This window comes from Terrapene carolina, unplaced genomic scaffold (genome assembly GCF_002925995.2).
Source record: "Terrapene carolina triunguis isolate 2854851 unplaced genomic scaffold, T_m_triunguis-2.0 Scaffold112, whole genome shotgun sequence".
NCBI lineage: Eukaryota > Metazoa > Chordata > Testudines > Emydidae > Terrapene > Terrapene triunguis.
In genome coordinates this window covers 21,028,985-21,043,330 of record NW_020664463.1, presented here as the reverse complement: position 1 = coordinate 21,043,330, position 14,346 = coordinate 21,028,985, and the positions used below count along the sequence as shown (strand labels likewise).

The window sequence follows — 14,346 nt, the reverse complement described above, 5'->3', positions numbered from 1 at the left end:
TATTATTTCCACCCTAATGTGCTGGGGGAGAGAATGGTTGTGATAGAAATTAAGGGAAAACAGAAGATGGAATAGGGAAATGGAGGAGAGAGAGAATTTCAAAGATAAAAGTAGATGGGGGAGAGAAGCCAAACTAGAAAAGGAAAATTTTAAATTTTGAACAGTGTACATTGGCACAAAAATTAACTCTGTCATTTTAAGTGACTTTGGTTCTGTGTGCTTGTTTAAAAATGTCCATAGCATTCTTTAAAATATTTGACTTTATTACTTTCTAGACAACATTAGAACATGCAAGACCTGAAGAACCCAGCTGGGATGAAGATTTTGCAGATGTGTACCATGATCTGATACACTCTCCAGCTTCTGAAACTCTGTTAAACCTGGAACACAATTATTTTGTTAGTATCTCAGAATTAATAAGTGAAAGAGACGTGGAACTGAAAAAATTACGAGAAAGGTATTTTTAAAATGTCTCATTAAACCTGATGTTTTCTATATGACTCTGTTACAAGCTCTGTAAATGAACAGTATAAGGCTTATTTTAGCTTTTTCCTTCTTTAAAAAGAGTACAGGTCAGTTAAAATACAAAAATGTAACTCCATGTAATAATTGTTTCAAATTTGAGTCTAATCAAAAGCTAGAAAATGTAAAAGCTGAGATAATCTGAATCACATTAATATGTTCAAGTTCCACATACATTGTGGAATATATATATATATATTTTTAAGTACATCAGAATTAGGAAGCCTGCCAAACAATCAGTGGGGCCACCGGATGCTAAAGGATCACTCAAGGAAGACAAGGCTATTGCAGAAAAGCTAAATGAATTCTTTGCATTGGTCTTCACTGCAGAGGATGTGAGGGAGATTCCCACACCTGAGCCATTCTTTTTAGGTGACAAATCTGAGGAACTGTCCAAGATTGAGGTGTCACTAGCAGAGGTTTTGGAACAAATTGATAAATTAAACAGTAGTCAGTCACCGGGACCAGATGGTATTCATCCAAGTGATCTGAAGGAACTCAAATATGAAATTGCAGAACTACTAACTGGTATGTAACCTATTGTCAAATCAGCTTCTATACCAAATGACTGGAGGATAGCTGATGTGACACCAATTTTTTAAAAAGTCTACAGTACCAGGGAAATTAGTTGAAAGTAAAATATAGTAAAGAACAGAATTATCAGACACAGAGATGAACGTGATATGTTGGGGAAGAGTCAGCATGGCTTTTGTAAAGGGTAATCTTGCCTCACCAATGTATTGGAATTCTTTGAGGGTCTCAGCAAAAGGTGGGCAAGGGTGATCCAGTGGATATAGTATATTTGGACTTTCAGAAAGCCTTTGACAAGGTCCCTCACCCTCTTAAGCAAAGTAAGCAGTCATGGGATAAGAGGGAAGGTCCTCTCATGGATCAGTAACTGGTTAAAAGACGGGAAAGAAAGGGTAGGAACAAATGGTCAGTTTTCACAGTGGAGACAGGTAAATAGTAGTGGTGTCCCCCAGGGATCTGTATTGAGACCAGTGCTGTTCAACATATTTATAAATGAACTGGAAAAAGGGATAAACAGGGAGGTGGCAAAGTTTGCAGACAATACAAAATTACTCAGGATAGTTAAGTCCAAAGCAGACTGAGAAGAGTTCTCTGTTCTGTTCATTCCCTCTGAAGTATCTGGCACTGAGTACTGTCAGAAGATGGGATACTGGGCTAGGTGAACCGTTGGTCTGATCCAATATGGCCATCATTATGTTCTTGTTGTATTTTTAAAAGGAATGTAGTATATAGACAATGCAACATTTATTTATTTAGAGTCTAGAAAACACAAAAAGGCCCCTATACAAAAGGTCCAGTACCTTTTAACATGCCTTAAGTAATGCAAACCAACAACTTCCTCACATCAAAAGAGGGAGAAAGGACCTCCACTCCAGCCAATGATTATAGTTTATAATACATATTATTGGAACATTGGATTCTAGATAACTGATAGACTGTTGAAAAGCTGCAAAAAACCTCTTTATCCACTAGGGAAAGCATATGCAATGCTTTCCTCTTTAGAGCAGAAATAAAAGCTTAAGCTGAAACATTAATACACAGAAAAATATATAACAATATAAAATATTAGTTAAAAAGGGACAGTTGTCAAGCGTCATTGTATTAACACCAAAGTGTCCCAATTACATAGTTTGTTGAGTAGCAAGTGAAGGTAAATGTCTCAAAACCTCAACCTTCTGATATTATGTCCACATTATACAGTGCATGCATACCTATTTAGTTTTTTCTCCCAGTATGAAGTTACTTTATTCATGACCGTTATGGGGACATTAAATTGCTACAATATGGGTATAGTATGAGGTTCTGACTACTAGTGAATTATTTTCTCAGTGGATCACATGTATGTATAAGCAGAAACAGAGCACATGGAACTAACTCCACATTCTATCTTGCAGAGCTTTGCTATGGCATAACTGTGTATTGACTTCAGTGGAATTTATTTTCATGTACTTTGCATGACCATGAATCTTCATATGTAAGAGACTATTGAAGTTACACCAATTGAATGTAGGCATTATATATTCTATTTACACATGACCTGATTCGAAAACCCTGTCCCTAGGTTTTAAATAGCTGTTTTGTGCAAGGTATTGCTGCCAGTTCTGTGCTATGTTGAGCTGATCTTTCCTTGGAGAAAAGTGTGCCTGCAAAAGAAACTATGAGGCAAGTGACAAAAGAGGATTAAGGAAAGGAAAGGAGAGTTTAGCTGAGCTGGCTTAGATGATTGGTGTTTATGTGATACTGAATCTTTCTTACTTTGAACGTAGCTCACACTGGAAGTTAGTTCAATATAAAATGATTTGGTAGTCTCAGTCCAGTTTCTGGTGGTTAGGTATCCACATCACAGAAACACTACCAGTTGATAGTCTCACAGGACTGAACGGGTTCAGAAATTAAACTATCCTTTCAACACAATAGATACTCCCTCCAACTCAGAATTGGGAGAAGCCTGTCCTGCTCTGTTTCTGTAAAAAGGATTTTAGTATCCAGGTTGCTTAATTTAACACGCTTCACCTGCTTTAATTTTTTAAAGGGAAAAAGATTAAAATAAACTGTATTTAAACTATTTTCAACAAACAAAACAATGACATCCTTCTGATATGCTGAGATTTGAAAAGTTGCTACTGCACATGTGGAAATTGACTTTTTAAAAAATGGTTGGTGTTATTGATCCTCAAACAGTGTGTAAAAAGTTCACTCTTAAAAGGAGTCAACCAATAGCATTTATGTAATGCTAACAAACCATCCTACACATGGTTTGTTAGCACTGGATAAAAAGTTGCATAAAAATCAGCTTGCTTTACACAAATATTCCCAGTGAAGTCCCTTGCACTACTTATGTGAATAAGTTGGGTGGGTTTGGCTCTGGATTTCTGATTTTTTGCCTTCAAGCTTAATTTTATATTTAAACCTACCTTGAGAATGAAAACGTTGATGATGTAATTCACAGCTATAAGTAGCTAAACTTTCAACATTGGCAGAGACATCCAGAAAGTTTACTTAATGTAACTATGCATTGGTCTAAATGATTGGCTTCTGATTTAGACAAGGAGCAGAAATGGATAAGGTGATGCAAGAACTAGGAAAGTCGCTAACAGATCAAGATGTAAATGCGTTGGCTGCTCAGCATTTTGAATCCCAACAGGTAAATTAAGTTCAGTGAATTGGAATAAATCATGCAAAGAATTGTCTTAAAAATGAATTGGTTGGAATAATGTCTACTTTTAGGTTTTGGAGAATAAATGGACCAGTGAACTAAAACAGTCCACGGCCATCCAAAAACAGGAGTATCAGGAATGGGTGATAAAACTTCATCAAGATCTAAAAAATCCCAACAACAGCTCAATCAGGTATTTATCTCTGCTGTAAAGTTCTCTTTTAAATATTCTTTCTGTTCAACTACAGTAATTTACAGGACTCGCTTTTTAGTAATTGTTCTCTAATAGTCATTTAAATTGAAAATATATATTGAAAGGCTGAGAGCCACTGAAAATAGAACCATCACATGTTCTTTTATAGAAGAGAGAAAATATATAACACTCTGCATGGGCTTAAATTATGTCTTTAAGTTGTGTCTTCCTACTTTACCTTACTATTTAAAATGTATATTTCTAATATAATGTTCCAGAATGCATTCTGAGGTCATTTATGGATGGTTTTTTATAGGTGTAAGCTGGTGTAGCTCCAGAGTTGTCAGTATATACTAGTTGAGTTTCTGACCCTTGTTTCTGATTTTCAGAGTACCAAGAGCTGTAGGTCCTTAGCACATCTGAAAATCATACACAAAGTCTCAAGTCAGGTGGTACCCAAAAATGGAGCTACACCAACTTAGGCCCCAGTTCTGCAAATGCTTGTGGATGGAGTAGTCCTGTTGAGTTTAATAGAACTACTCACAAGAGTTCATAGGATTGAGATCTTTACTAACAGTTAAAAAAGTTGGAGTCTTAATTTTTTTAAATAAAGCTTTAATTAGGCAGAAACAGATGGGGCACCTGGGAAGTGCTAATACAGCATGCCATCTCTTACTGTTTCAGCTGCACCCAGTTGTGAGAGGAGACTGAAAAGTGTTTAATGATTAACTTTATTTGATTTGGAAGATGCTGTTTACACAGTGGAGAGAATAAAAATTAAATCTCAGTTTTTAAAAATAATACAGTATTATTCAACTTGATACTCATTACTTTTTTATTTTTCCTTTTTTTGACATTTATGTCTTCGTCGTCTTTTAATGTTGCAGAAACAAACATGCTTTATTTATTTGTGCATGAGCTGCACTAAGCATGTTGACAACAGTGTTTTCTGGAAACAGTGTTTGTCTTCTGCCGGGGAATCCAGCAAGGGGAGCTTGTGTTCTTAATGTACCACAAAAGAAATTGAGACTTTCATATCATTCATTATGAGCAAACAGTGGTGGATTTTTTTCTTTTTTAAAGGAGTGTTTAAAAGCTTTCCTACCAGATTGTAACGATTTAAAAGTAGGTCTAATTTGAAGCTCACATTCCTTTGATATTCCATTTTAAAACATCCACAAATGGATTTTTATAAAATCCAGCAACTGCAGAATTATTTACTGGATGCTCTCAACAGCTAGGTTAAGAGGGGAAATCCAATATTTTTTTTTTATCTTAAAACTCCCCTCTTTATAGTGGAATCTGTGACTTCTGCTCAGTTTAGGATAGAGCTGGAATTTGGAATCTCTCTGGGCCATACCGCTGTATTTTAATTATAAGGCTGCAGCAATCTGCTCTGTTTCATGCAAATTATATGCAGCCTTTTGGCTTCCACAGATCAGTAGGGCAAAACTTGTATGTCCCTAACACAAAACAAAACAAATTTCTGCCTTTGAAAAGAACATTAATGATAAACCTACTAGAGCTTTTAAATGTATTTTAATGGATTTCAGTGAGGAAATTAAGGTTCAACCCAGTCAGCTGAGAGAATCTGTAGAAGGAAATGGAAGAATTTATGAAGAGCAGAGACAGTTAGAAGAAAGTTTTACTATTCATTTGGGTAAGTATAATAACATGATCCCATAGATAATTGAGCACTGAATTCTCAAGAAGCCATTAAGCTGAAGTATAATTATACAGAATCATACTTAGAACTGAGAATAAGTGACAAAGTATTAATATAATACCTAGAATAAGGCATCTTGATCTGTTGTATTTAAACAATAGCCTTGCCAAGTAGCTAACTGAAAAACTCTTTTCAGGGAAAATTTCAGGATACAGATAAAATGTTGTTTTTTTACCTAGAGCCTGATTCAGCTTCTGTTGAAGTCAATGACAAAAGTTAAGAGTTGGATTGAACTCCAAAAAAGAATTTCCAAACATTAAATATTTAAAATGAACAGTGTAAATTTGTTTATGCAATTGTATTTTTTTTAATATGTAGGTTGCCAGCACATGTCAAATATTTCTTCCTCTGTCTCATGGTGGAGGATGGGACTTGTTTAGAGGCCTAGATTTACCTTCCTCTATCATACACACATGGTCTTATCAGACCCTTTAGTCTTGTAAATTGCTACTATCAGTAGTATAAAATCTTGACACCTTTATAGATGCTAAATGCACTCATTACCCTCATTTGATTATTTGTTGTGTATCTCCATTCTAAGTTTTGGTCACACATACACAATGCATATTTGAGCATTAAAGGGTTGATAGCAATGAATATTCTAGTTCGTTATTTAGTAATATATCTGAAGTTGTTTGTATTTAGCGCTCTTTGGGTTTGCTTTCTACACAGGAGCCCAGTTGAAAACTATGCATAATTTGAGATTATTGAGAGCTGATATACTGGACTTCTGTAAACACAAACGCAATCACCGAAGTGGAGTAAAGCTTCACAGACTTCAAACTGCATTGTCACTCTATTCAACTTCTCTTTGTGGCCTGGTTTTATTGGTAGACAACCGAATCAGTTCATACAGTGGCATCAAAAGAGGTAAGTCATCTAATTCAGTGCATTGTTGAAGCGAACACCAAAGTTACCCTTGCAGTCTTTACTTTTGCTCCCTATCCCTTCTCAAAAAGAAGCAATTCCTATAAAACTTGATTTTACCACAAGTCCTCCATTTCTCTCTTTATCTGACAGATCTCAAATCTTGTAGCTGAATTTGCTTCATCTTATCTCTGTCCTCCAACATACTACTAAAATATTCTTAAGTGTCTGGATCCCTCTCTCAGTTGCCCATTCTGGAACTTGCTTAATAATAATAATAATTAATAGTATTTCCAGAGTGTGCTGCACTGCCTATATCTTTGTAAAAGATAAAGGTTTTCACAGTTGGGTGCCTAAAGCTAGGCTTTAAAATCCATATTTAGCCATCTAAAATAAATAGGCCTGAGTTTCAGAAGTGTTGAGCACTGCAAATTTGAGTGGAAGTCAGTGAAAGTTGTATGTGCTTTCTGCTCCAGAAAACGGAACTGGTAGCAGTTGTGAGAGCACTCCTTTTAAATAGCTAGACTTATATAAATGGTTAGCCACTGTGGGCAAGGCAACTGAAATTTTATTTGCCCCAGTTCCAATCTTGGCCACATCGGCTTTCTCTGAACCGCATTACAGACCTCTCCCAGCTTCCTCCTGAAATTCAGTACAAAAATGTTTACATTTCAAATGTTTGTTTGTTTTGGCCAGAGCCACTGTTACTGGTTGGGTCTCCTGTCCCTGACATCTTGTTGTATCCTTTCCTTAAAAAATACTTTCAGTGAGAAGTAAAGTATTCCAAGAGAATAAAAACAGAGTAGCAGAAGAAACTGCAGCATGATATAATTGCCATTACTACTATTTCTAGGCTGCTTCAGATCCTAAAAGTATGTTTCATACTCACAATAATTATTTTTTACTTATTTCAGTTTATCAAAACAGACAAAAAGCTGCTTGTCCTAATCCCTAGATGTCCTTGACAATTATTTAGAAGTCATAATAAACAAAGATTTTAAAAGGCAGCAACTTCTATCATATATAGCAGCAACTAATTAGACCTTAGAGCTAAGGGGGGAAAATGTCTTCTGCCTAAAAACTACTTCTTAAGAAACATTCCCAAAAGCCCTCTTAAGATTAACCTGGTCACATACCATGGAGGTCAACAAGGTATATATAAAAATGCTTACTACCTAACTTTTCAACCATTAGCTTCCTTATTTAGCGAATAATAGCAAAAGCACCGTGTGCACTCTACACATTTTGAAGGTATTTTCCCATTCAGTTTGTTTTTAATAACAAATAAAAACCTGAACCTGGTGACTTTTATTTAGAGAGGGACTGGAGGAAAATTCTTAGGCTCCGATCCTGCAACATAAATCTACAAGTGGACTGTAGAGCCACAATGAAGATAATGGGGCTCCATAGGTGCACAGCAATCTGCCCATGCAGTAAGCATTGTGGGATCAGGGCCGTGTTATTTGTTCAGGGCTGACAGTGTGCTCAGTACAGTAGAAGAAAGAAAGTCTTATAACTTACTTTGATAGTCTCGCTTATTTAGCCCCCATGTTGCAGATATTTTAGAACTATCCATGTGAAGCATGTGTATATTATGGCCTACAAAGATTTCTAAATCCTTATGTTTGCTCATGGGAGTAGTCCCATTGAAACAAGTGGAAGTGTGTGTGTGTGTGTGTGTGACCTAGCAAAATGGGGCCTTGATCTTAGTTGGAGCCTTTATGCACCTCTGAAATACTAATAATAATTAATTTTGAACCAAAATTGCACTTTGATCTAAGGAGATTCATACTATTGTTCACAGAGAGGATAAGGAGTCTGCTACCAGCTGGGGCACTCTTCTGTAGTTGTAAGGTCTGTGTGTTTGGTGTTGGAGGACTAGGGTTCTGATTCTGGCTTCCTAGATACGTTGTGTGAGAAATTTATCTATTAATTCATTTTGTCTGCAGCACATAACATACACTAGTAGTCATACCAGTTGTTGGTAACTAACACTCTGACACATTTCACTAAAATATTTATGGTAGGTACCAACAAAAGAGGTTACAGCATTCAAATTTATATGTCTTACAAAATAAGAGAGAAAACTAATTTATGCACACAGTATTTGTTTGGTTCAGGCATGGTCTTTTAAGTTACTTGGTATGTAATATCAGTCTTCAAAGATTTTCCTTTTTAAATAATCCATTTATTTAAAAAGTGTTCCAGCTCTCTTGTAAATTGTTTGAATTTAAAGTGGAGCACAGTAGATACATTTGCTATTCTCACTAGCTTGCTGGAGTACTAGCACAAAATTATATAGTATTCACAGACAAAAGCCGTAACTTGTGTTTTAAACTTACTTTCTTTTAGATTTTGCAACAGTTTGCCAAGAATGCACAGATTTCCATTTCCCTGGGATTCAAGAGCAGCTTGAAATTGTGCAGCAGGTTGTACTTTATGCTAGAGCACAACGCAGCAGTAAGTCAAAAAGACAGCATGGTCAGTGTCAATCAGAATTATTTTTCTTGAAACAGAACATCCCTGTGACTAAATGCTTTGTGTGTGTCTGTATGGGCAAGTTACTTAACCTCTCTGTACCTCGGTTTCCCTCTATGTAGAATGGGGATGTACCTCCATAAAGCACTTTGGGATTGGGTGGGGGGGAGAGATGAGTGATATATAAATACACAGTAGTTTATTAGATCGCTTCTGTCTCTTGAAGCATAAATGGTCTGCCAAACTATGATTGTCTGAAACTAACGTACAAAATTTGCAATCAAAGTAAGCTAGAGAGCTCAGAGAATACAGAAACATTAGGGATTTCTGTGGTTTCCAATATAAGTTACTTTTACTTTGCTTCATAGCAGTAATTCAGCCAGCTCTCTTTTTAATTTGTCTTTTTAAAGGTTCATATGTAGGCAGAAAAACATTCATCTGTTAGATCCTTTCTCTTCTTGACACTTAAATCTTTAGAGATCTCCGAAAGACAGGATCCAATATCTGTTATGTAGTAGGCAAAGAGTAATTGTCTTCTTTGATATTGTTTACTCTATCTTGCACTGAATTAGTTTTAGATGCTTTGGTCCTGGTGTGGAGAAAGCTATCTGGCACAATTTTATAACTTTTACCAGTCCCTCTGTTAATGCCTGGAGCAACATTAGTATTATCCCTTTCCAAGCTACTGATGAGCAGAGATCAAGGATTCAAATGTGCACTTTAATATAGTGCACATTGCCATATATCCTAAGCTTCTACACTCATGCATGTGTATCCTGTAACGATTGTAACATCTTTGTGTGTCCTGTCAAAAGGTAGGCTCGAGCCCTAAAAGAAAATACTATAAGAAAAGCTAATTGTTATGACATTTTCACAAACTCTGTATAGCCAGAGTCAAATTTTTAAAAGAAAAAAGATAGAGGTACTCTTCCAGTGTCCTCCCACAAAAGAAGCTGCCTGCTTGAGAGGCCACTCGTGATAGATTGAGCAGATAATCAAAATATGATTGTGTATGTCCTCTAGGCTTGTTTACCTCTCAGTGGTGTTCAAATATACCGATAGGTTCTCCTAGATGCCTTGGCTCCATCTTATTTTTCTCCCCTCCAATCAAGTGGCAGTATCTCCACATTCATGAGGCCAAAATGAGATGTTAGTTATACTTGAAATACACCAGCAACTGAATTAACGCCCTGTGTGATGAATGGGGAAATTCACCCCTCTTAGAGCTATTGTTCCAGTCTGTCTGTAAACTTGGGCACACAATGTGGCATTGGTTAACAGAAAAGACTTAATTAAAAAAAAATCTTGAGATTCTGGTGCACAAAGTGGCAGCTTGGGAAAGGTTCTGGCATGCCGTACCTTCTCCCTCTCTCTGATTTAAGCCTGCCTATAGCAATGGACAAATTTTAGTCTGATTTATTGTTTTTATTTTCTGTCTAAAGTTTTAGAAATTTCAATAATGTAGAGGGAGTTACGATTTTTTCCTTCACAACCATTGGGTAGTAAAGAAGAGAATATCCTAACTAACATGAGGACCAGGGGGGAAGTGCATCATTCACCCCTCTACCTTGTATTTACAAGCGGCTAAGAGATTGCACAAAATGACAGGAAGTCTTCAACAACATGCTGTTGAGGCAGTACTCATACTTTTGTTTTCATGCAAAGAAGTACTTATGTGGTTTTTAAGTGGGTCAGTAACGTGAGTAGGCTCACAAAAGTATATAGAGAAACTATTTTCCTTTAGGAACCAGCATGTTGTAGTAGACAGTCTTATGAAAATAGTTTTCAGTATTTTTTTTTACTTCCGGTTTTATGTAAACATCTCCATAATTTTCCTTGATACAAAGTAGTACCGGTAATTCATTTCATATAGTAAATCATTGTTGTTTTCTTATTTTTACACTCCTTTTAAATTCTTTTTGTATAAAATGAATGGTAAATTGTTGGTTATATGTTAATGGGCTTCCATAAACATTTATGTTCCTGTTTGCAAATAAAAAAAAATCAAGTTACTGCTCTCCTCTTGTCTGTAAGACTCTAATGTGACTTTAGAGCAGGGATCGGCAACCTTTGGCACGCAGCCCACCAGGGTAAGTCCTCTGGCGGGCCGGGCTGGTTTGTTTACCTGCTGTGTCTGCAGATTCTGCCAATCGCAGCTCCCACTGGCCGCGGTTCGTCGCTCCAGGCCAATGGGGGCTGCGGGAAGTGGTGCGGGCCGAGGGATGTGCTGGCTGCTGCTTCCCGCTGCCCCCATTGGCCTGGAGCAGTGAACCGCAGCCAGTGGGAGCCGCGATCGGCTGAACCTGTGGACGTGGCAGGTAAACAAACTAGCTTACCCTGGCGGGCCACGTGCCACAGGTTGCCGATCCCTGCTTTAGAGAATTAAGACCATAAAAATAAATGAGAATTAGGAGACAAAGGGGGGAGAGGGCAGCTTTAAGAAAGAAAAGCAGTGGTTCTCAATCTGTTTACCATATTGGGCCACATATGCAGCTCTATGTGTTATGTGGGCCACATCCACACAGTATGCATACTACCTGTATGGCCCTGAGGATGTTACATGGGCCTCAGCTGTGTGCTGATTAGGCCGCAGGTGGGCCGTTAGTTGAGAACCACTGGCCTAGAGTGACTATATATTTATGCGCCCCCAACATGATAGGATCTGAGTGCCTTGCAAGTACAGTGAAATAACAATCTTTCTTCCTTCCAAGTCTGTTCATAGCATTCTGTTTCTATTATATTTTGAGTGCATTTGGTTTTCGGAGCACGCCTAAATAAAGGACTGCTGTGTGAAAGTGAAGTCAAAGAGATGATTTTGCAATTCGGACCTGATCCAAAGCCTACTAAAGTCCATTAAAAGACTTGCATTAATTTCAGAGGGCTTTGGATCAGCTCCTAAATTCTTAAAATGTGATGAGTGAAAATATTTAAGTCAGTTTACCAAGGCTAATGTAATAAATAGCTTATATACAATATACAGTATTTAATGGTTACATTACCTACAGATTCAGTAAACAGAAATGGTGGAAATGAAGATAAGTCCAAGAATATTGAACGAAACCAATCAAATATTTTGCCTGGTAAGTACTGTTATGAGGATTTGTATTTTTTTTTTAAAGCAGACTGTGCTTTATAGATACATATTTTTCTAGTTCTAAATTCAGAGCACAAATTTGAAACTAAACACAGCTTGCCCTGAATAAGAGAGGAGGGGTGTTCTTGTGGCTAAGGCACGGGTCTGGATGTCAGGACATCTGGTTTCTATTCCCAGCTTTGCCACTGACTTGCCATGTGACTTTGGGAAAGTCACTTAACCAGTCTGTGCCTAAGATTTGTTTTGCTAATAAAAAACAACCCACCTTACAATATTTGAAGGAGTATTTGAAATATTTTCAGAAAACAATTGTCTTTTAAAATAGTTGATTCTAGTCACTATTGCTGTGATCAAGCAAAGCACTTAAGCATGTGCTTAACTTTAAGCAAATGAGTAGTCCCACTAAAGTCAGTGGGACTACTCATACACTTAAAATTAAGCATATTCTTAAATGCTTTATTTAACCAGGGACTTCAGGAGGAAATCTCGCATTGCTTCTCTGTATGTGTTGTCCCATTAGTAAGAAAAGTTTATGTAGAAATGATTTGAACATCTACACACAATTTGTGCACTATTTAGAAACAGCTTTAGTTAAATCAGGGTAATTCCTAATGTGGACACTTTTTAAAATCACTCAATTAAATTAGTTTAGTTTAATTACAAGCCAACTTAAGCTAAAAGACATTCAAACTGATGTGAAGATGTCCACGCTGGGGGTGTGGTGGTTGCACTGATTTCACTAAAGCTGTTTCTAAACCAGGGCAGTTAAATGAATGTACAAACTGCATGTAGACCAGCCCTATAGGGAGAATAACATTTCTCCCATTTCTAAACCAGGGCAGTTAAATGAATGTACAAACTGCATGTAGACCAGCCCTATAGGGAGAGTAACATTTCTCCCTTGTTTTGTGTAAGCAGTGTTGAAATTTGCCTACCAGAACCAAAGGGCCCAACTCAGAACTTTGTTTCCCTTGCCACCTCCCATCACAAATATTCTTTCCTTTTGCCTCCTTTACTTTGTCTGCGGTTTTTGTTTTTTGTTTTTGTTTTTTGCTGCACACACCTCCTTTCCTTTCCATTGACCCTTTTACCTTTATAATTTATAATTCTCTTGTATTCCAGTTCATTCACATATCTTTCCTTCGGCCACTTCTAAAAATGTTTGTATTTTGTGTGACTGGTGGTAGAAGAGTAGTGTTAAGTTCTCCTCTTTTCTCTCTCCACTTTCCAACTGGCTTGTTAGCCGCTTTTACAATGCCTACAATATCCTTAATTTCAAAAATATTTTGTTCATGAAAATCCGCATCCTACTGATGCTGTTTCTATATCCCATCTTTATAATTAGGTCCCAATCCTGCAACGAGATTCATGCAGGTGACCCCCCCCCCCCCCCCGAGATTTCCCTCTTGACTTCAATAGGGCTATACCCAAGTGGATCTGTTTGTTGGATTAGCATCTTAATTTGTGGTGGCTGTCCCCAAAATTTCCTCACACCTTTATCTCTGCTACTTTGGGCTAATATCAGATCCAAGACTCCATTGCCCTTCATTGCTTCCTCCACTTTGGGGATTAAAACTGTGTTCCACCAAGTCTAAAAATACCTTTTGACAAATAGTTTTTAGGCACTTTTTAAACAAACCCCCATTACTAAACCTTCTTTTTAATTTTGATGCTCTCTGATAACCCGCTTCATCTTCCTGTACATTCCTGTTAGATAACCCACTATCCTTTCCCACAGGCTTTTTGTAGCCTTTATTTTAACCCATCCATTTTGGGTATTTCCGCCTCCCACATCTGTCTGCACTTCACTGCTTGCGTATATGTTTTCACTGGTACACCTCCTCTTTATTTTTTTTTTCTCTACTGACGTCTTCTACCACATATAGATCATATCTGTCTATATTGGCACTGTCGTGCCTTATTACACCAGATCTCTGATGCCAACTAAATACAGTGGAAAAGCATGGAAATAAGTCTTGGGTCAATGTGAACAGGGGATGGGTGTCACTGTTCCGCAGGTTTTTACATCTGTTAGTGTCTTTTCTTATTTATAGCTACTGATCTAGGTTAGATGGGCACATTTTGCCTTGTGTCTTTAAAATAGCAGTAAGGAAGTACAGCAATTGATTTAATTTGATAAAGGAGCATTACACACCACATTGGATTCAGACCATTGGTATTAAAACATGTCATTCCCAGCATGCTTTGATGTTTATTATATATGTTTGTATTTAGTATAGGTTACTAGCATGATAGAGATTACATTGTCTCTTTCATTA

General features: G+C 37.1%; 1 protein-coding gene across 7 annotated transcripts in view; it reads left to right on the top strand.

Annotated features, from left to right (window-relative positions):
- CUNH12orf4 (chromosome unknown C12orf4 homolog) overlaps positions 1-14,346 on the top strand; it is a 28,514-nt gene that overhangs the window by 3,641 nt on the left and 10,527 nt on the right. For 6 of the 7 annotated variants that reach the window (XM_024208194.3, XM_024208192.2, XM_024208190.2 and 3 more), the window contains 7 exons: positions 276-457; positions 3,598-3,697; positions 3,781-3,902; positions 5,456-5,562; positions 6,301-6,498; positions 8,848-8,976; positions 11,979-12,053. In XM_024208194.3, the coding sequence (XP_024063962.2) occupies positions 276-457; positions 3,598-3,697; positions 3,781-3,902; positions 5,456-5,562; positions 6,301-6,498; positions 8,848-8,976; positions 11,979-12,053 (913 nt within the window). The remainder of the gene's footprint in view (positions 1-275; positions 458-3,597; positions 3,698-3,780; positions 3,903-5,455; positions 5,563-6,300; positions 6,499-8,847; positions 8,977-11,978; positions 12,054-14,346) is intronic. The other variant, XM_024208195.3, reaches the window with a different exon arrangement.